The sequence below is a fragment of the Oncorhynchus mykiss genome, chromosome 2, assembly GCF_013265735.2.
Source record: "Oncorhynchus mykiss isolate Arlee chromosome 2, USDA_OmykA_1.1, whole genome shotgun sequence".
In the NCBI taxonomy this organism is placed as follows: Eukaryota; Metazoa; Chordata; class Actinopteri; order Salmoniformes; family Salmonidae; genus Oncorhynchus; species Oncorhynchus mykiss.
Genome location: NC_048566.1, coordinates 6,622,124 through 6,645,176, shown reverse-complemented (window position 1 = coordinate 6,645,176; position 23,053 = coordinate 6,622,124). Strand labels below are relative to the sequence as shown.

Below are 23,053 nucleotides of genomic sequence, written 5' to 3'. Positions count from 1 at the left end.
AGAGACAGAGACAGAGAACCAGAGAGGGAGAGAGAGAGAGAATGAGAGAGAGACAGAGAATGAGAGAGAGAGAGAGAATGAGAGAGAACCAGAGGGAGAGTGAGAGAGAGGGGGAGAGAGAGAGAGAACCAGAGAGGGGGAGAAAGAGAGAGAACCAGAGAGGGGGGGAGAGAGAGAGAACCAGAGAGGGGGAGAGAGAGAGAGAACCAGAGAGGGGGAGAGAGAGAGAGATCCAGAGAGGGGGAGAGAGAGAGAGAGAACCAGAGAGAGAGAGAGAACCAGAGAGGGAGAGAGAGAGAGAACCAGAGAGCGAGAGCACTGAGAGAAATTCTGTTTGTTGAAAACACTCAAGCTGAGTGGATGAGCTCCGGGTACAAGGTGAACTGAATTCACGGGTGGAAAACTTCTTCAGAAACTGAACATTATACATACAACAAAGTTCATTAAGTGTTGTAGTGTGTTTCTGAGCGCTTCACACCATCTCTCTCATCACCTGAAACTAACAGCACATGTGGTTTTAACAATTGGAGGACGTGGCGCCTCTTGTCTTTAAATCAGCAGATATCTCATATGATAGGGTGGCCATTGTGGTCAACAGTTTAGAAGAGCTTCCTCCACGTCAATAGAGGAAATGGTGAGAAGCCAACCATTACAGGGCGCAGACACAGTGATGCTGAAGAAGGCACTTCAAGTGCATATTTTATAGGGAACAACAGTACGAGCATTATATCAACTCTGGTGAGTGTGAATGTGAGAAATGTCAATATAATAATAGTGATAGTTTTAATGTAAATGTATATCATATGAATGCAGTTGTCAATATTTCATGGTAATGATCCTATATGTAAAAGTAGACGAGACACTCAGAACAGTTTCAAGCTAAATGTAGGCTATAATGACTGTTTTGATAAGATATGGATGGTGATGGTGATGATGATGATGATGTTGATGGTGATGATGATGATGATGATGGTGATGATGATGATGATGATGATGATGTTGATGATGCTGTTGATGATGGTGATGTTGATGATGATGATGATGATGTTGATGATGATGATGTTGATGATGATGATGATGGTGATGATGATGATGTTGATGATGATGATGATGTTGATGTTGATGATGATGATGGTGGTGGTGGTGATGACGATGAATTCAGGAGATAAAAACATGATCAGGACTATTTTAGACAATAATACATTGGATGATAATTATTATGATTGTTGCAATTAAAGAAATAGATGAAGGGTATACAGTGCCTTGCGAAAGTATTCGGCCCCCTTGAACTTTGCGACCTTTTGCCACATTTCAGGCTTCAAACATAAAGATATAAAACTGTATGTTTTTGTGAAGAATCAACAACAAGTGGGACACAATCATAAAGTGGAACGACATTTATTGGATATTTCAAACTTTTTTAACAAATCAAAAACTGAAAAATTGGGCGTGCAAAATTATTCAGCCCCTACTTTCAGTGCAGCAAACTCTCTCCAGAAGTTCAGTGAGGATCTCTGAATGATCCAATGTTGACCTAAATGACTAATGATGATAAATACAATCCACCTGTGTGTAATCAAGTCTCCGTATAAATGCACCTGCACTGTGATAGTCTCAGAGGTCCGTTAAAAGCGCAGAGAGCATCATGAAGAACAAGGAACACACCAGGCAGGTCCGAGATACTGTTGTGAAGAAGTTTAAAGCCGGATTTGGATACAAAAAGATTTCCCAAGCTTTAAACATCCCAAGGAGCACTGTGCAAGCGATAATATTGAAATGGAAGGAGTATCAGACCACTGCAAATCTACCAAGACCTGGCCATCCCTCTAAACTTTCAGCTCATACAAGGAGAAGACTGATCAGAGATGCAGCCAAGAGGCCCATGATCACTCTGGATGAACTGCAGAGATCTACAGCTGAGGTGGGAGACTCTGTCCATAGGACAACAAGTATATTGCACAAATCTGGCCTTTATGGAAGAGTGGCAAGAAGAAAGCCATTTCTTAAAGATATCCATAAAAAGTGTCGTTTAAAGTTTGCCACAAGCCACCTGGGAGACACACCAAACATGTGGAAGAAGGTGCTCTGGTCAGATGAAACCAAAATTGAACTTTTTGGCAACAATGCAAAACGTTATGTTTGGCTTAAAAGCAACACAGCTCATCACCCTAAACACACCATCCCCACTGTCAAACATGGTGGTGGCAGCATCATGGTTTGGGCCTGCTTTTCTTCAGCAGGGACAGGGAAGATGGTTAAAATTGATGGGAAGATGGATGGAGCCAAATATAGGACCATTCTGGAAGAAAACCTGATGGAGTCTGCAAAAGACCTGAGACTGGGACGGAGATTTGTCTTCCAACAAGACAATGATCCAAAACATAAAGCAAAATCTACAATGGAATGGTTCAAAAATAAACATATCCAGGTGTTAGAATGGCCAAGTCAAAGTCCAGACCTGAATCCAATCGAGAATCTGTGGAAAGAACTGAAAACTGCTGTTCACAAATGCTCTCCATCCAACCTCACTGAGCTCGAGCTGTTTTGCAAGGAGGAATGGGAAAAAATGTCAGTCTCTCAATGTGCAAAACTGATAGAGACATACCCCAAGCGACTTACAGCTGTAATCGCAGCAAAAGGTGGCGCTACAAAGTATTAACTTAAGGGGGCTGAATAATTTTGCACGCCCAATTTTTCAGTTTTTGATTTGTTAAAAAAGTTTGAAATATCCAATAAATGTCGTTCCACTTCATGATTGTGTCCCACTTGTTGTTGATTCTTCACAAAAAAATACAGTTTTATATCTTTATGTTTGAAGCCTGAAATGTGGCAAAAGGTCGCAAAGTTCAAGGGGGCCGAATACTTTCGCAAGGCACTGTATATATATCAAACTGTTATGATTGCATTATAACTTCAGAAGTTTATACTCATCATATTCCCACAGGTATTGTGACTGAGACGTCATGGCTTGTGCAGACATCCCTATGGACATCCTGGGTCCTGAATCTGAGGAGCAGGAGTACGAGGAGGCCGGGGAGCAGAGAGGAGAACTACTGATCAAGTATTACCAAGCAACTGAACTAATGCCTGCTCCCAAAGGACCACTCCATGACCTGTTGCTGAAGCAGCCTGCTGTGTTGGGGGTACGACCATAGATACTAGGAGCTCAATATAACACCATATTATACTGCTCTTTATCTATGACCATAGATACTAAGAGCTCTATATAATCTTATGCTCTTTATCTATGACCATAGATACTAGGAGCTCAATATAACACCATATTATACTGCTCTTTATCTATGACCATAGATACTAGGAGCTCAATATAATCTCATGCTCTTTATCTATGACCATAGATACTAGGAACTCAATATAACACCATATTATACTGCTCTTTATCTATGAGTATAGACACTAAGAGCTCTATATAATCTTATGCTCTTTATCTATGAGTATAGATACTAGGAGCTCAATATGATCTTATGCTCTTTGTCTATGGGCATAAATACTAAGAGCTCAATATAATCTTATGCTCTTTGTCTATGGGCATAAATACTAAGAGCTCAATATAATATCATGCTCTTTATCTATGGGCATAAATACTAAGAGCTCAATATAACCTTATGCTCTTTGTCTATGGGCATAAATACTAAGAACTCAATATAATCTTATGCTCTTTGTCTATGGGCATAAATAATAAGAGCTCAATATAATATCATGCTCTTTATCTATGGGCATAGATACTAAGAGCTCAATATAATCTTATGCTCTTTGTCCATGGGCATAGATACTAAGAGCTCAATATAGTCTTATGCTCTTTGTCCATGGGCATAGATACTAAGAGCTCTATATAATCTATGGGCATAGATACTAAGAGCTCAATATAATCTTATGCTCTTTGTCCATGGGCATAGATACTAAGAGCTCAATATAATCTTATGCTCTTTGTCCATGGGCATAGATACTAAGAGCTCTATATAATCTATGGGCATAGCCGTGGGAAGTAGTTTGAGGGTGGGGGTGCTGTCACTTTTTCACCAACTACGGGACTAGTAAAGGCCCAGCGCTAATTCTGTGATTTTTAAAAATATATGCACTACCGGTCAGAAGATTAAGAACACCTACTCATTCAAGGGTTTTTCTTTATTTTTACTATTTTCCACATTGTATAATAATAGCACATATGTCACGTAGTAACCAAAAAAGTGTTAAACAAATCAAAATATATTTTATATTCTTGAAAGTAGCCACCCTTTGCCTTGATGAAAGCTTTGCACACTCTTGGCATTCTCTCAACCAGCTTCATGAGGTAGTCACCTGGAATGCATTTCAATTAACAGGTGTGCCTTCTTAAAAGTTAATTTGTGGAATTTCTTTCCTTTTTTAATGTGTTTGAGCCAATCACTTGTGTTGTGACAAGGTAGGGGTGGTATACAGAAGATAGCCCTATTTGGTGAAAGACCAAGTCCATATTATGGCAAGATCAGCTCAAATAAGCAAAGAGAAACGACAGTCCATTACTTTAAGACATGAAGGTCAGTCAACCCGGAAAATTTCAAGAACTTTGAAAGTTTCTTCAAGTGCAGTCGCAAAAACCATCAAGTGCTGTGATGAAACTGTCTCTCATGAGAACCGCCACAGGAAAAGAAGACCCAGAGTTACCTCTGCTGCAGAGGATGCATTCATTAGAGTTACCAGCCTCAGAAATTGCAGCCCAAATAAATGCTTCACAGAGTTCAAGTAACAGACACATCTCAACATCAACTGTTCAGAGGAGACTGTGTGAATCAGGCCTTCATGGTCGAATGGCTGCAAAGAAACCACTACTAAAGGACACCAATAAGAAGAAGAGACTTGCTTGGGCCAAGAAACACGAGCAATGGACATTAGACCGGTGGAAATCTGTCCTTTGACCCAACGTAGGAGACAGTAAAAATAAAGAAAAACCCTTGAATGAGTAGGTGTTCTAAAACTTTGGACCGGTAGTATATATACTGTATATATACAGTATCAGTCAAAAGTTTGGACACACCTTCTCATTCAAGGGTTTTTCTTTATTTTTACTATTTTCTACATATATGTACAGTATATATATATACATATCTTTTTTTAAATATTTTTTTATTTGATTTATTATTCAGAGTTTTCAAGGGGTACTGCAACACCCTCAGCACCCCTACTTCCTATGGCTATGTCTATTGGTACGACTCAGAGACAGGCCTTTACAGTGTCTCTGTTACATGTTAAGTGGACATGCACAGTGAGGGGAATTTCTAAGAGGAACTAATGCAATTATTGGTATGTTTGTTCATGAGAGAAGTGTGAAAGTCTATTTTGAATGGGGAACTGTTAACCAAACCTTTATATTTTAACATAATGTATACTGTCTCGTGAGTGTTCATGGTTCCAGACGTGCATGAATGCCCATCTCAAGTTTATGGATAGTTTAGTCCCCATAGTTTGGACCTGTGTGATATTTAAATACCTGATCATTTAAGTCCTGTATTATACACTGAGATATTTAAATACCTTATCATGTAATATACACTGTGATATTTAAATACCTTATCATGTATTATACACTGTGATATTTAAATACCTTATCATGTCAGTAATGTATTATACACTGAGATATTTAAATACCTTATCATGTATTATACACTGAGATATTTAAATACCTTATCATGTCAGTAATGTATTATACAATGTGATATTTAAATACCTTATCATGTCAGTAATGTATTATACAATGTGATATTTAAATACCTTATCATTTAAGTCCTGTATTATACACTGAGATATTTAAATACCTTATCATGTAAGTCCTGTATTATACAATGTGATATTTAAATACCTTATCATGTCAGTAATGTATTATACACTGAGATATTTAAATACCTTATCATGTCAGTCCTGTATAATACACTGAGATATTTAAATACCTTATCATGTATTATACACTGTGATATTTAAATACCTTATCATGTCAGTAATGTATTATACACTGAGATATTTAAATACCTTATCATGTATTATACACTGAGATATTTAAATACCTTATCATGTCAGTAATGTATTATACAATGTGATATTTAAATACCTTATCATTTAAGTCCTGTATTATACACTGAGATATTTAAATACCTTATCATGTAATATACACTGTGATATTTAAATACCTGATCATGTAAGTCCTGTATTATACACTGTGATATTTAAATACCTTATCATGTCAGTCCTGTATTATATACTGAGATATTTAAATACCTTATCATGTAATATACACTGTGATATTTAAATACCTTATCATGTAAGTCCTGTATTATACACTGTGATATTTAAATACCTTATCATGTCAGTCCTGTATTATACACTGTGATATTTAAATACCTTATCATGTATTATACACTGTGATATTTAAATACCTTATCATGTATTATACAATGTGATATTTAAATACCTGATCATGTAAGTCCTGTATTATACACTGAGATATTTAAATACCTTATCATGTCAGTCCTGTATTATACACTGTGAGCAGGAAAGAGATGTAATGACACTGTTTAAATGAAACATTTTCACAGAAATTCTCTTCCCTTTTTTAGAGCATCTTTCGTCATTAAATGTCAATTAATAAATAACTACCAGACCCAAATGTAAATGTTTTAAAATACATTAAATATATGACAGGACTGTGTAACAGCTAACTATATAAATATATGACAGGACTGTGTAACAGCTAACTATATAAATATATGACAGGACTGTGTAACAGTTAACTATATAAATATATGAAAGGACTGTGTAACAGCTAACTATATAAATATATGACAGGACTGTGTAACAGCTAACTATATAAATATATGACAGGACTGTGTAACAGCTAACTATATAAATATATGACAGGACTGTGTAACAGCTAACTATATAAATATATGACAGGACTGTGTAACAGTTAACTATATAAATATATGACAGGACTGTGTAACAGCTAACTATATAAATATATGACAGGACTGTGTAACAGTTAACTATATAAATATATGAAAGGACTGTGTAACTATATAAATATATGACAGGACTGTGTAACAGCTAACTATATAAATATATGACAGGACTGTGTAACTATATAAATATATGACAGGAGTGTGTAACTATATAAATATATGACAGGACTGTGTAACAGCCAACTATATAAATATATGACAGGACTGTGTAACAGCTAACTATATAAATATATGACAGGACTGTGTAACAGCTAACTATATAAATATATGACAGGACTGTGTAACTATATACATATATGACAGGACTGTGTAACAGCTAACTATATAAATATATGACAGGACTGTGTAACAGCTAACTATATAAATATATGACAGGACTGTGTAACAGCTAACTATATAAATATATGACAGGACTGTGTAACTATATAAATATATGACAGGACTGTGTAACAGCTAACTATATAAATATATGACAGGACTGTGTAACAGCTAACTATATAAATATATGACAGGACTGTGTAACAGCTAACTATATAAATATATGACAGGACTGTGTAACAGCTAACTAAATACATATATGACAGGACTGTGTAACTATATAAATATATGACAGGACTGTGTAACTATATAAATATATGACAGGACTGTGTAACTATATAAATATATGACAGGACTGTGTAACTATATAAATATATGACAGGACTGTGTAACTATATAAATATATGACAGGACTGTGTAACTATATAAATATATGACAGGACTGTGTAACTATATAAATATATGACAGGACTGTGTAACAGCCAACTATATAAATATATGACAGGACTGTGTAACTATATAAATATATGACAGGACTGTGTAACTATATAAATATATGACAGGACTGTGTAACTATATAAATATATGACAGGACTGTGTAACAGCTAACTATATAAATATATTAATATATATGAATTTAAAGAAGTGTATGTTTAGTTAGACTGGTCTTGCTTCTAGTGATGCATTTCACAGAAAATATATTCATGGATGATAATTTTCAATGGTTAATTTGTGAGGGTTTGTGTTTGCAACAGTCTTTGCAGATGACCAGCGGTCTACTCAGTGTTGCAGTAGGAGTTGTGTTTGCTGCCACTCGGGATGCGAGCCAGTCCCTTTTAACCACGTTCAGAGTGGCGCCCTTCACGGGACTACTAGTGAGTAGCGGTAGCATTGTCTTTTAATCGCTACATCTTATTTGTTTCAACGTCGAGGATCCCTTTGGAAATACTGAAAGTCTTCTGATGAAGGTTTTCAAGAGTACTCCTCTGGCGTCAAATTCACAGCTTGTTGGATGCATATATTGTTTGTTTTTTTTACCCACAATTCAATAGCATTGACTGTAATTTAAGGGTGAATATGTTTTACACGAAATTCTGAATGTCATATTCTCATTTCAGTGTATAATATACTGATCATGTAACTATCACTAAATTCTAATTTAAGCAATTAAGTCAAATCAATTAGTAAAAAACTGTTCAGCTAAATTTCTGTTCATTAAGCAATAGTAAAATATTGATTAACACACTAATACAACCTATTGATAATTGCTGTCAATGTGAGGACCATTAAATGTGATCCTTCTCTTCTCTCTCCTCAGTTCTTCATCGCTGGGTTGTTATCCAACCTGTTGTTCAAATTCCCCAGACTATTACCTGTGAGTCAATAGTTTTACCTGTGAGTCAATAGTTTTACCTGTGAGTCAATAGTTTTACCTGTGAGTCAATAGTTTTACCTGTGAGTCAATAGTTTTACCTGTGAGTCAATAGTTTTACCTGTGAGTCAATAGTTTTACCTGTGAGTCAATAGTTTTACCTGTGAGTCAATAGTTTTACCTGTGAGTCAAAAGTTTTACCTGTGAGTCAATTGTTTTACCTGTGAGTCAATAGTTTTACCTGTGAGTCAATAGTTTTACCTGTGAGTCAATAGTTTTACCTATGAGTCAATAGTTTTACCTGTGAGTCAATAGTTTTACCTGTGAGTCAATAGTTTTACCTGTGAGTCAATAGTTTTACCTGTGTGTCAATAGTTTTACCTGTGAGTCAATAGTTTTACCTGTGAGTCAATAGTTTTACCTGTGAGAGAATATTTTTACCTGTGAGTCAATAGTTTTACCTGTGAGTCAATAGTTTTACCTGTGAGAGAATATTTTTACCTGTGAGTCAATAGTTTTACCTGTGAGTCAATAGTTTTACCTGTGAGTCAATAGTTTTACCTGTGAGTCAATAGTTTTACCTGTGAGTCAATAGTTTTACCTGTGAGTCAAATGCAGAAATACCCAGCGGGCAAAACAGGTTGAACTACAACCAGATTAACGTCATAATCGCCTGCATTGGAACCAGTTTTGCCCCCTGGGTAGATTAGATTAAAATAGATTAGTTTAGATTAGAAAACCTTTACACCATAAAATGTACATTGGGATACAGACAAAATGACAAATTAAAAAACAACAGATCAGCCAAGGAGTTCAATGTTTTAATTGATTAAAGATGAAAACATTTGTTAATACATTGACTGTTCTGATATTCATGTTTAAATTAGACTAGATTTACTACAAACCTCAATTGAATCCTTGGCTTTCATGAGTTTTATTTCATGTTAACACACAGTAGGCGATAGTAGAAGATCCATGTAACGCTCTGTCTTATGAACCGGTAGGTCTGCCTGTGTGTCAACATCGGCAGCATGGTCGTAGCAGTAGTTGGAGGAGTGTTGATATGCGTTGACTTGGGCATGGACATGCCTACCTGGAATCCCAATGTTCAACATCATATAAAGGTAATTAGTTCTAAAAGTAGATAGTTTTTTTCTCGTCAAAGTTGCCGTAGTGTAGTAATGGGATGTGGCAGCATCCTGCTCGATGAAGGTCTGTCCCTGACACTTTTCTTATGGCTGTTTGTGTTTCTGTAACAGCTGGAGGTGCTGATGCTCTGTGTGTTGGTCATGGAGGTGACCCTCTCTGCTGTCCTCTCCTTCTGGATCCGGGGAGCCAAACGCAGCCATTCACTGTGACCTGTTATCTGTCTGCCAGCTGTTCATGGACGACCACATCCAAATATATTGGTGTTTAAAAAATGAAATGATAGTGAGCGAGGATGACAATGGGGGAAGATATGCTGTGTTAAAGGGCAGCGCCGCAGTAAAGGGACTTATCATTATAATGTCGTCTCTACTTGATGGTAAATGAACTAACATCTGAATTTCCAGGATAGAGTAGTCTAAAAACTGTTTAGCTTTGACCATCAGTATGTGCCTCAATGTATGAGAAAGTACAGCAGCCTCAGATATCTTTACCTACTATCCAGCCTATGTAGGCCAGCGGTGAGTCCTCATCAAGGGGCTTGATGAGGACTCACCGCCCCTACACCTATCTGTGGGTTTTAGAGTACTGTCTCAACCTCGGTGATTGCCTGCCTGCCTGCCTGCCTGCCTGTCTGTCTGTCTGTCTGCCTGCCTGCCTGCCTGCCTGCTACGAGTCCTGTCTGTGTGGTTCTTTCTGACCAGATTGGTTGTGGTCTAACTCTACTGCGTAGCTACACACACACACACACACACGCACGCAAACACACAGCGTAGCTACACACTCCACTCAGACTGAGAACAACAGTCTTGTGGTCAAAACTAGAATGCGTCCCAAATGGCACCCTATTCCCTATTTAGTGCATAACTTCTGACCAGGGCATGGTAGTGCACAACAACGTAGGGAATAGGGTGCCATTTGGGACACGGACATGTTGTGTTCTCGGAGGTGTCGAGGCAACCATTCTTCATTAGCGTTACCTCCTCATTGGTTCGTTGTTCCCTATTTCAACCAGTATCAGTTCTTCCTGTGTGACTCTATCTATCTCAGTGTGTGTGTTTGCAGGGGTCTGTTTGTGGTTAATGATAAGAGTGTGTCTGTATCTAGCAGTAGCTTTAGGCGCTAACTGTAAAGGCTGACAGCATCAGGACATAGCTTAAACCTACCAGTTGACAGTTTGAAACAGAGACATTTTCGAAACAAAGCCCCCTATGTTGTTTTTGTTTTCAACTGCTCACATTTGGTCATCTAACAGACTGGTATCCAGAGAGAGGGCTTTGTCTTGCTCGCTTCAAACACTGTAATTGTTGTTTGAGTAAAAATAATTTCCATATTAGGCATTGGGAAAAAGCTGAAGTAATATCATGTCAGATGTAGCTGTGGTGCTAAACATCAAAAAGCTTTTTAATATCCTGTTTAATACTCTGTACAGAGAGACACATAGTACTGGTAACGATAAGAACAGCCAGAGAGACACATAGTACTGGTAACGATAAGAACAGCCAGAGAGACACATAGTACTGGTAACGATAAGAACAGCCAAAGAGACACATGGTACTGGTAACGATAAGAACAGCCAGACAGACACATGGTACTGGTAATGATAAGAACAGCCAGAGAGACACATGGTACTGGTAACGATAAGAACAGCCAGACAGACACATAGTACTGGTAACGATAAGAACAGCCAAAGAGACACATGGTACTGGTAACGATAAGAACAGCCAGACAGACACATGGTACTGGTAACGATAAGAACAGCCAGAGAGACACATAGTACTGGTAACGATAAGAACAGCCAGACAGACACATAGTACTAGTAACGATAAGAACAGCCAGACAGACACATAGTACTGGTAACGATAAGAACAGCCAGAGAGACACATAGTACTGGTAACGATAAGAACAGCCAGACAGACACATAGTACTAGTAACGATAAGAACAGCCAGACAGACACATAGTACTGGTAACGATAAGAACAGCCAGAGAGACACATAGTACTGGTAACGATAAGAACAGCCAGAGAGACACATAGTACTGGTAACGATAAGAACAGCTAGAGAGACACATAGTACTGGTAATGATAAGAACAGCCAGAGAGACACATAGTACTGGTAACGATAAGAACAGCCAGAGAGACACATAGTACTGGTAACGATAAGAACAGCCAGAGAGACACATAGTACTGGTAACGATAAGAACAGCCAGAGAGACACATAGTACTGGTAACGATAAGAACAGCCAGAGAGACAGGGAAATGTCACTTGTTCTGGCGCCTCGGTCACACCGACAGCGTCATTGCGCAAAATGTTACGCAGCATCGTCTGGATATGTGGGTAACAAAAGTTCAACACCTTTCTGCTACCGTTTCTGTCCAGCCGACTACACATACAGTTTGATGCATACAGTTTGATTAAGTTCTATAAATCCAACGTGTGCATCACGCAGAACGCAGTGCAACTGCCTCGGCAACACAATGCTGCAGGACAAACCCAGCTTTTCATTGGAAATGAATGTACTTCTGGTGGACCAAAATGCAGTGATACTGTCGGTGTGATGGAGGCGTTAATTAACAGAATAGCTGGTAGTGAATCCCCACTAGCGTCTGTCTGGCTGTCTGCTGAATAGCTGGTAGTGAATCCCCACTAGCGTCTGTCTGGCTGTCTGCTGAATAGCTGGTAGTGAATCCCCACTAGCGTCTGTCTGGCTGTCTGCTGAATAGCTGGTAGTGAATCCCCACTAGCGTCTGTCTGGCTGTCTGCTGAATAGCTGGTAGTGAATCCCCACTAGCGTCTGTCTGGCTGTCTGCTGAATAGCTGGTAGTGAATCCCCACTAGCGTCTGTCTGGCTGTCTGCTGAATAGCTGGTAGTGAATCCCCACTAGCGTCTGTCTGGCTGTCTGCTGAATAGCTGGTAGTGAATCCCCACTAGCGTCTGTCTGGCTGTCTGCTGAATAGCTGGTAGTGAATCCCCACTAGCGTCTGTCTGGCTGTCTGCTGAATAGCTGGTAGTGAATCCCCACTAGCGTCTGTCTGGCTGTCTGCTGAATAGCTGGTAGTGAATCCCCACTAGCGTCTGTCTGGCTGTCTGCTGAATAGCTGGTAGTGAATCCCCACTAGCGTCTGTCTGGCTGTCTGCTGAATAGCTGGTAGTGAATCCCCACTAGCGTCTGTCTGGCTGTCTGCTGAATAGCTGGTAGTGAATCCCCACTAGCGTCTGTCTGGCTGTCTGCTGAATAGCTGGTAGTGAATCCCCACTAGCGTCTGTCTGGCTGTCTGCTGAATAGCTGGTAGTGAATCCCCACTAGCGTCTGTCTGGCTGTCTGCTGAATAGCTGGTAGTGAATCCCCACTAGCGTCTGTCTGGCTGTCTGCTGAATAGCTGGTAGTGAATCCCCACTAGCGTCTGTCTGGCTGTCTGCTGAATAGCTGGTAGTGAATCCCCACTAGCGTCTGTCTGGCTGTCTGCTGAATAGCTGGTAGTGAATCCCCACTAGCGTCTGTCTGGCTGTCTGCTGAATAGCTGGTAGTGAATCCCCACTAGCGTCTGTCTGGCTGTCTGCTGAATAGCTGGTAGTGAATCCCCACTAGCGTCTGTCTGGCTGTCTGCTGAATAGCTGGTAGTGAATCCCCACTAGCGTCTGTCTGGCTGTCTGCTGAATAGCTGGTAGTGAATCCCCACTAGCGTCTGTCTGGCTGTCTGCTGAATAGCTGGTAGTGAATCCCCACTAGCGTCTGTCTGGCTGTCTGCTGAATAGCTGGTAGTGAATCCCCACTAGCGTCTGTCTGGCTGTCTGCTGAATAGCTGGTAGTGAATCCCCACTAGCGTCTGTCTGGCTGTCTGCTGAATAGCTGGTAGTGAATCCCCACTAGCGTCTGTCTGGCTGTCTGCTGAGTACTTTCCATCTGTTTGCTTCCTTGAATAAGACATAATAAAACAAATATTCTACATTATAAACAGTGATACATATCTAGTTCATTAAAACACATATACAGTCAGAACGCGACGTACCAGCATTGGTGAAACTATTTCTTTAAGTACTGCATACATAGCAATGTTACATTTTCAATACATCGTTCTGAAATGCCAAAGGCCATCGGTCTCAACGGCGAGTGTCTGTTGCTGTCAGAGTGGTCTGTTGTGTGTCTGTTATCATAGTGGTCTGTTGTGTGTCTGTTGTCATAGTGGTCTGTTGTGTGTCTGTTGTCAGAGTGGTCTGTTGTGTGTCTGTTGTCAGAGTGGTCTGTTATGTGTCTGTTGTCAGAGTGGTCTGTTGTGTGTCTGTTGTCAGAGTGGTCTGTTGTGTGTCTGTTGTCAGAGTGGTCTGTTATGTGTTTGTTGTCAGAGTGGTCTGTTGTGTGTCTGTTGTCAGAGTGGTCTGTTGTGTGTCTGTTGTCAGAGTGGTCTGTTGTGTGTCTGTTGTCAGAGTGGTCTGTTGTGTGTCTGTTGCTGTCAGAGTGGTCTGTTGTGTGTCTGTTGTCAGAGTGGTCTGTTATGTGTCTGTTGTCATAGTGGTCTGTTGTGTGTCTGTTGTCAGAGTGGTCTGTTGTGTGTCTGTTGTCAGAGTGGTCTGTTGTGTGTCTGTTGCTGTCAGAGTGGTCTGTTGTGTGTCTGTTGTCAGAGTGGTCTGTTGTGTGTCTGTTGTCAGAGTGGTCTGTTGTGTGTCTGTTGTCAGAGTGGTCTGTTATGTGTCTGTTGTCAGAGTGGTCTGTTGTGTGTCTGTTGTCAGAGTGGTCTGTTGTGTGTCTGTTGTCAGAGTGGTCTGTTATGTGTTTGTTGTCAGAGTGGTCTGTTGTGTGTCTGTTGTCAGAGTGGTCTGTTGTGTGTCTGTTGTCAGAGTGGTCTGTTGTGTGTCTGTTGTCAGAGTGGTCTGTTGTGTGTCTGTTGCTGTCAGAGTGGTCTGTTGTGTGTCTGTTGTCAGAGTGGTCTGTTATGTGTCTGTTGTCATAGTGGTCTGTTGTGTGTCTGTTGTCAGAGTGGTCTGTTGTGTGTCTGTTGTCAGAGTGGTCTGTTGTGTGTCTGTTGCTGTCAGAGTGGTCTGTTGTGTGTCTGTTGTCAGAGTGGTCTGTTATGTGTCTGTTGTCAGAGTGGTCTGTTGTGTGTCTGTTGTCAAAGTGGTCTGTTGTGTGTCTGTTGTCAGAGTGGTCTGTTGTGTGTCTGTTGTCAGAGTGGTCTGTTGTGTGTCTGTTGTCAGAGTGGTCTGTTGTGTGTCTGTTGTCAGAGTGGTCTGTTGTGTGTCTGTTGTCAGAGTGGTCTGTTGTGTGTCTGTTGTCAGAGTGGTCTGTTGTGTGTCTGTTGTCAGAGTGGTCTGGTATGTGTTTGTTGTCAGAGTGGTCTGTTGTGTGTCTGTTGTCAGAGTGGTCTGTTATGTGTCTGTTGTTTTCAGAATCCAGTAGAGTCCAGTCAAGAGTCCAGTAGAGACAGTAGAGACCAGTAGAGTCCAGTAGAGTCCAGTAGAGACACAGTAGAGTCCAGTCAAGAGTCCAGTCAAGAGTCCAGTAGAGTCCAGTAGAGTCCAGTAGAGACCAGTAGAGACACAGTAGAGACCAGTAGAGTCCAGTAGAGACCAGTAGAGACACAGTAGATTCCAGTAGAGTCCAGTCAAGACACAGTAGAGTCCAGAGAGACCAGTCAAGACACAGTAGAGTCCAGAGAGACCAGTAGAGTCCAGTCAAGACACAGTAGAGTCCAGTGGAGACAGAGTGGAGACCAGTAGTCCAGTAGAGTCCAGTAGAGTCAAGTAGATACCAGTAGAGTCCAGTAGATACCAGTAGAGTCCAGTGGAGTCCAGTAGATACCAGTAGAGTCCAGTGGAGTCCAGTAGATACCAGTAGAGTCCAGTAGATACCAGTAGAGTCCAGTGGAGTCCAGTGGAGTCCAGTGGAGACAGAGTGGAGACCAGTAGTCCAGTAGAGTCCAGTAGAGTCCAGTAGATACCAGTAGAGTCCAGTAGAGTCCAGTAGATACCAGTAGAGTCCAGTAGAGTCCAGTAGAGACCAGTAGTCCAGTAGAGTCCAGTGGATACACAGTAGAGACAAGTAGAGACACAGTAGAGTCCAGTAGTTCAGTAGAGTCCAGTAGAGACACAGTAGAGACCAGTAGAGGCACAGTAGAGTCCAGTAGAGACCAGTAGAGTCCAATAGAGACACAGTAGAGTCCAGTAGAGACACAGTAGAATCCAGTAGAGACACAGTAGAGTCCAGTAGAGACACAGTAGAGTGCCCAGTGTTACAGGCGTCACTGAGCATGCTTAACAGGATAGCTTCCTCACTCAAGTCCTTACTGATCCTCCGTAACACCAGTTCTCAGTGCAGTGGCATCACAGCTAGAAGAGGAAGACACATTGACAGGGTTAACAAAAAGGATTCACAAACTGTCAAACATTGTAAATGTCCAACCCCAACTGGTTACTACTGAGCTAGAGAAAGGTTGATTTAACATGACTGTCTAACATCTAGACTGTACATCTATTGATTAGGCTCCTTTGACGTCTTATGACTGACTGTAAGAGTAGACGATTACAATGTAGTACTGTCATAACTTTTTATCATAACAGATTTCTGCACCAATGATCTGCTGCCCCCTAGCTGCTGAGCTGAGGTATGAACAACAAGTGAACTGATCACCAATGATCTGCTGCCCCCTAGCTGCTGAGCTGAGGTATGAACAACAAGTGAACTGATCACCAATGATCTGCTGCCCCCTAGCTGCTGAGCTGAGGTATGAACAACAAGTGAACCGATCACCAATGATCTGCTGCCCCCTAGCTGCTGAGCTGAGGTATGAACAACAAGTGAACCGATCACCAATGATCTGCTGCCCCCTAGCTGCTGAGCTGAGGTATGAACAACAAGTGAACCGATCACCAATGATCTGCTGCCCCCTAGCTGCTGAGCTGAGGTATGAACAACAAGTGAACCGATCACCAATGATCTGCTGCCCCCTAGCTGCTGAGCTGAGGTATGAACAACAAGTGAACCGATCACCAATGATCTGCTGCCCCCTAGCTGCTGAGCTGAGGTATGAACAACAACTGAACCTTTTAACATAATGACCGTGCATCAACAACGCCAACAAAAGCAGAGCAAACATACAGCTATGTAACATGCTAGAGCACACATGGCAGAAGCACACAGAGGAGCATGAGACATGAGACATGAGACATGAGACATGAGACCAGAGACATGAGACATGAGACCAGAGACCTGAGACATGAGACATGAGACCAGAGACATGAGACCTGAGACATGAGACATGAGACCTGAGACATGAGACCAGAGACCTGAGACATGAGACCTGAGACATGACACATGAGACCTGAGACCTGAGACATGAGACATGAGACCAGAGACCTGAGACATGAGACCTGAGACATGACACATGAGACCTGAGACCTGAGGCATGAGACCTGAGACCTGAGACATGAAACCAGAGACCAGAGACCAGAGACCAGAGACGGACCAGAGAACCCAAAAGCTTGACACAACAAATCATCCATCACTAGGACACGGAGTGTGAACTGGTCAGGTCACATGGTCAGGGGAAACTCCTGGACCAACACAGCAGTCATTTAACCCTAGCAGGACACTGCCATGCATACACACACACACACACACACGCACACGCACACGCACACGCACACAAAGCATGTTTGCACACAGATTTGTATTCATGGTACGGACAGAGGGAGATCCCCACAGTTGTTAATAAGGCTGTGAACCAAACAGAACACCACGACACAGGCCACGCTCACTCTGGCCAGACCCAATTACTTACTGAGCTAAACAGCCCTCTCTCTCTCTCGCTCTGTGAGTCAGACCACTGTAGAGAGGCCTATTGTAATATGAGAGGTCTTGCTCTGGCAAAAACAAAACAACACACAAAATTCTGGTGAGAGAGAAACCAGGGAGAGCCAATGGCTGCAATGTTCACTCTTCAATCCACTGGAATGACACGACTGATTGGACAGGATGATGTTGGATGACAGTGGGCGGGTTAGGAAACCTGATTGGACAGGATGATGTTGGATGACAGTGGGTGGGTTAGGAAACCTGATTGGACAGGATGATGTTGGAAGACAGTGGGTGGGTTAGGAAACCTGATTGGACAAGATGATGTTGGATGACAGTGGGTGGGTTAGGAAACCTGATTGGACAGGATGATGTTGGATGACAGTGGGTGGGTTAGGAAACCTGATTGGACAGGATGATGTTGGATGACAGTGGGTGGGTTAGGAAACCTGATTGGACAGGATGATGTTGGATGACAGTGGGTGGGTTAGGAAACCTGATTGGACAGGATGATGTTGGATGACAGTGGGTGGGTTGGGAAACCTGATTGGACAGAATGATGTTGGATGACAGTGGGCGGGTTAGGAAACCTGATTGGACAGGATGATGTTGGATGACAGTGGGTGGGTTAGGAAACCTGATTGGACAGGATGATGTTGGATGACAGTGGGTGGGTTGGGAAACCTGATTGGACAGGATGATGTTGGATGACAGTGGGTGGGTTAGGAAACCTGATTGGACAGGATGATGTTGGATGACAGTGGGCGGGTTGGGAAACCTGATTGGACAGGATGATGTTGGATGACAGTGGGTGGGTTAGGAAACCTGATTGGACAGGATGATGTTGGATGACAGTGGGCGGGTTAGGAAACCTGATTGGACAGGATGATGTTGGATGACAGTGGGTGGGTTAGGAAACCTGATTGGACAGGATGATGTTGGATGACAGTGGATGGGTTGGGAAACCTGATTGGACAGGATGATGTTGGATGACAGTGGGTGGGTTAGGAAACCTGATTGGACAGGATGATGTTGGATGACAGTGGGTGGGTTAGGAAACCTGATTGGACAGGATGATGTTGGATGACAGTGGGTGGGTTAGCAAACCTGATTGGACAGGATGATGTTGGATGACAGTGGGTGGGTTAGGAAACCTGATTGGACAGGATGATGTTGGATGACAGTGGGTGGGTTAGGAAACCTGATTGGACAGGATGATGTTGGATGACAGTGGGTGGGTTAGGAAACCTGATTGGACAGGATGATGTTGGATGACAGTGGGCGGGTTAGGAAACCTGATTGGACAGGATGATGTTGGATGACAGTGGGTGGGTTAGGAAACCTGATTGGACAGGATGATGTTGGATGACAGTGGGTGGGTTAGGAAACCTGATTGGACAGGATGATGTTGGATGACAGTGGGTGGGTTAGGAAACCTGATTGGACAGGATGATGTTGGATGACAGTGGGTGGGTTAGGAAACCTGATTGGACAGGATGATGTTGGATGACAGTGGGTGGGTTAGGAAACCTGATTGGACAGGATGATGTTGGATGACAGTGGGTGGGTTAGGAAACCTGATTGGACAGGATGATGTTGGATGACAGTGGGCGGGTTAGGAAACCTGATTGGACAGGATGATGTTGGATGACAGTGGGTGGGTTAGGTAACCTGATAGGACAGGATGATGTTGGATGACAGTGGGTGGGTTAGGAAACCTGATTGGACAGGATGATGTTGGATGACAGTGGGTGAGTTAGGAAACCTGATTGGACAGGATGATGTTGGATGACAGTGGGTGGGTTAGGAAACCTGATTGGACAGGATGATGTTGGATGACAGTGGGTGGGTTAGCAAACCTGATTGGACAGGATGATGTTGGATGACAGTGGGTGGGTTAGGAAACCTGATTGGACAGGATGATGTTGGATGACAGTGGGTGGGTTAGGAAACCTGATTGGACAGGATGATGTTGGATGACAGTGGGTGGGTTAGGAAACCTGATTGGACAGGATGATGTTGGATGACAGTGGGCGGGTTAGGAAACCTGATTGGACAGGATGATGTTGGATGACAGTGGGTGGGTTAGGAAACCTGATTGGACAGGATGATGTTGGATGACAGTGGGTGGGTTAGGAAACCTGATTGGACAGGATGATGTTGGATGACAGTGGGTGGGTTAGGAAACCTGATTGGACAGGATGATGTTGGATGACAGTGGGTGGGTTAGGAAACCTGATTGGACAGGATGATGTTGGATGACAGTGGGTGGGTTAGGAAACCTGATTGGACAGGATGATGTTGGATGACAGTGGGTGGGTTAGGAAACCTGATTGGACAGGATGATGTTGGATGACAGTGGGTGGGTTAGGAAACCTGATTGGACAGGATGATGTTGGATGACAGTGGGTGGGTTAGGTAACCTGATAGGACAGGATGATGTTGGATGACAGTGGGTGGGTTAGGAAACCTGATTGGACAGGATGATGTTGGATGACAGTGGGTGAGTTAGGAAACCTGATTGGACAGGATGATGTTGGATGACAGTGGGTGGGTTAGGAAACCTGATTGGACAGGATGATGTTGGATGACAGTGGGTGGGTTAGGAAACCTGATTGGACAGGATGATGTTGGATGACAGTGGGTGGGTTAGGAAACCTGATTGGACAGGATGATGTTGGATGACAGTGGGTGGGTTAGGAAACCTGATTGGACAGGATGATGTTGGATGACAGTGGGTGGGTTAGGAAACCTTATTGGACAGGATGATGTTGGATGACAGTGGGTGGGTTAGGAAACCTGATTGGACAGGATGATGTTGGATGACAGTGGGTGGGTTAGGAAACCTGATTGGACAGGATGATGTTGGATGACAGTGGGTGGGTTAGGAAACCTGATTGGACAGGATGATGTTGGATGACAGTGGGTGGGTTAGGAAACCTTATTGGACAGGATGATGTTGGATGACAGTAGGTGGGTTAGGAAACCTGATTGGACAGGATGATGTTGGATGACAGTGGGTGGGTTAGGAAACCTGATTGGACAGGATGATGTTGGATGACAGTGGGTGGGTTAGGAAACCTGATTGGACAGGATGATGTTGGATGACAGTGGGTGGGTTAGGAAACCTGATTGGACAGGATGATGTTGGATGACAGTGGGTGGGTTAGGAAACCTGATTGGACAGGATGATGTTGGATGACAGTGGGTGGGTTAGGAAACCTGATTGGACAGGATGATGTTGGATGACAGTGGGTGGGTTAGGAAACCTGATTGGACAGGATGATGTTGGATGACAGTGGGTGGGTTAGGAAACCTGATTGGACAGGATGATGTTGGATGACAGTGGGTGGGTTAGGAAACCTGATTGGACAGGATGATGTTGGATGACAGTGGGTGGGTTAGGAAACCTTATTGGACAGGATGATGTTGGATGACAGTGGGTGGGTTAGGAAACCTGATTGGACAGGATGATGTTGGATGACAGTGGGCGGGTTAGGAAACCTGATTGGACAGGATGATGTTGGATGACAGTGGGTGGGTTAGGAAACCTGATTGGACAGGATGATGTTGGATGACAGTGGGTGGGTTAGGAAACCTTATTGGACAGGATGATGTTGGATGACAGTGGGCGGGTTAGGAAACCTGATTGGACAGGATGATGTTGGATGACAGTGGGTGGGTTAGGAAACCTGATTGGACAGGATGATGTTGGATGACAGTGGGTGGGTTAGGAAACCTGATTGGACAGGATGATGTTGGATGACAGTGGGTGGGTTAGGAAACCTGATAGGACAGGATGATGTTGGATGACAGTGGGTGGGTTAGGAAACCTGATTGGACAGGATGATGTTGGATGACAGTGGGTGGGTTAGGAAACCTGATTGGACAGGATGATGTTGGATGACAGTGGATGAGTTAGGAAACCTCTGAATAAACAGAATCCTTCATGTCCTAGTGTATAAAAACCTTCAGAAGATACTTCACTTCAACAGAGAGTATTCAGCAATCAGCGCAAGAACAGAGATATTTTACCGACCCACCAAACCTGGGTTCAAATACTATTTGAAATATTTTAATGACTTTGAGCGTTTGCTCTAGTCTGCCTGAAGTGCTTGGGACTATTCTAACAATCCATTAAACCAAGCAAGATCAATCAAGCACAGATTAAGTATGATCAATCAAGCACAGATTAAGTATGATCAATCAAGCACAGATTAAGTATGATCAATCAAGCACAGATTAACTATTTGAAATTATTTCATATAGTATTTGAACCCACGTCTGTTAGCTACTTTAAACTCGTCTACACAATGTCACTATTATGTGTAAAAACCACCATTCTACTCACTGCTGTGATGAAGGTGCTGCCCTGGGCTTGGAGGACCTTGTCCTTAGGGAACAGGGCTGGGGGAGGGACCATCTGAGGGTGGGAGGAGCCGGGAGGCGTGGACGAACACAGGAAGGAGGAAGTGGAGTTGCTGGGTAAGGCGTCGATGATGATGTTGGGGCGGCCGTGGCCTGGGATGGGGAGGGAGAGGCTGCTCAGCCCCATCACACTGTCACTGGAGGTACACTGGGACGATGTCTCCCCAGAGCTCTCTGTGACTGTTGGACAACACACAGAAGATACAATAGTCATTTAGTTTAGGGAGACTTTCAGGGAGACTTTCAGGGAGACTTTCAGGGGGACTTTCAGGGAGACTTTCAGGGAGACTTTCAGGGAGACTTTCAGGGGGACTTTCAGGGGGACTTTCAGGGAGACTTTCAGGGGGACAGAGAGGAACAGGACCACAGTTTCAAAGAGGAATTAGACATCCTTAGTAATGTGATAGGGACAGTAAGACACTTTAAGACGAGGACATGGGATGCATACCAGATGGCTCCCTATTCCCTATATAGTGCACTACGGTTGACCAAGACGTATAGGGCTCTGGTTAAATGTAGTGCACTAAATAGAGAAGAGGGTGCCATTTGGGATTCAGACATGGATACCTGTTAGGGCCTGCCTGTCACTCACTCAGTCACTCACTCAGTCACTCACTCAGTCACTCACTCAGTCACTCACTCACTCAGTCACTCACTCACTCACTCAATAACTCACAGAAGGCTGTCTGTCACTCACTCACTCACTCACTCACTCACTCACTCACTCACTCAATAACTCACAGAAGGCTGTCTGTCACTCACTCACTCACTCACTCACTCACTCACTCACTCACTCAGTCACTCACTCAGTCACTCACTCAGTCACTCACTCACTCACTCACTCACTCACTCACTCACTCACTCAATAACTCACAGAAGGCTGTCTTTCACTCACCCACTCACTCACTCACTCACTCACTCACTTATTCACTCACCTCACTCATTCACTCACTCAATAACTCACAGAAGGCTGTCTGTCACTCACTCAC

General features: G+C 42.6%; 2 protein-coding genes across 4 annotated transcripts in view; one reads left to right on the top strand and one right to left on the bottom strand.

The window, feature by feature from the left end:
• The first annotated feature begins 289 nt into the window (after positions 1–289).
• si:ch211-269k10.4 (uncharacterized protein LOC100150242 homolog) lies at positions 290–12,099 on the top strand. The gene is made up of 6 exons (XM_036936313.1): positions 290–738; positions 2,945–3,143; positions 8,084–8,203; positions 8,647–8,703; positions 9,705–9,824; positions 9,960–12,099. The coding sequence occupies exons 2-6, from the start codon at positions 2,964–2,966 to the stop codon at positions 10,056–10,058; spliced, it is 576 nt and encodes a 191-aa protein (XP_036792208.1). The 5' UTR covers positions 290–738; positions 2,945–2,963; the 3' UTR covers positions 10,059–12,099.
• A 3,608-nt stretch (positions 12,100–15,707) lies between these two features.
• zgc:158766 (uncharacterized protein LOC100009641 homolog) overlaps positions 15,708–23,053 on the bottom strand; it is an 84,102-nt gene continuing 76,756 nt past the window's right edge. Inside the window, exons 23-25 of one of the 3 annotated variants that reach the window (XM_036936302.1) lie at positions 21,988–22,244; positions 17,623–17,704; positions 15,708–16,171 (exon numbers count right to left, since the gene is read on the bottom strand). In XM_036936302.1, coding sequence (XP_036792197.1) covers positions 17,660–17,704; positions 21,988–22,244 — 302 coding nt within the window. In that variant the 3' untranslated portion in view covers positions 15,708–16,171; positions 17,623–17,659. The remainder of the gene's footprint in view (positions 16,172–17,622; positions 17,705–21,987; positions 22,245–23,053) is intronic. The other 2 variants (XM_036936299.1, XM_036936305.1) reach the window with 2 other exon arrangements.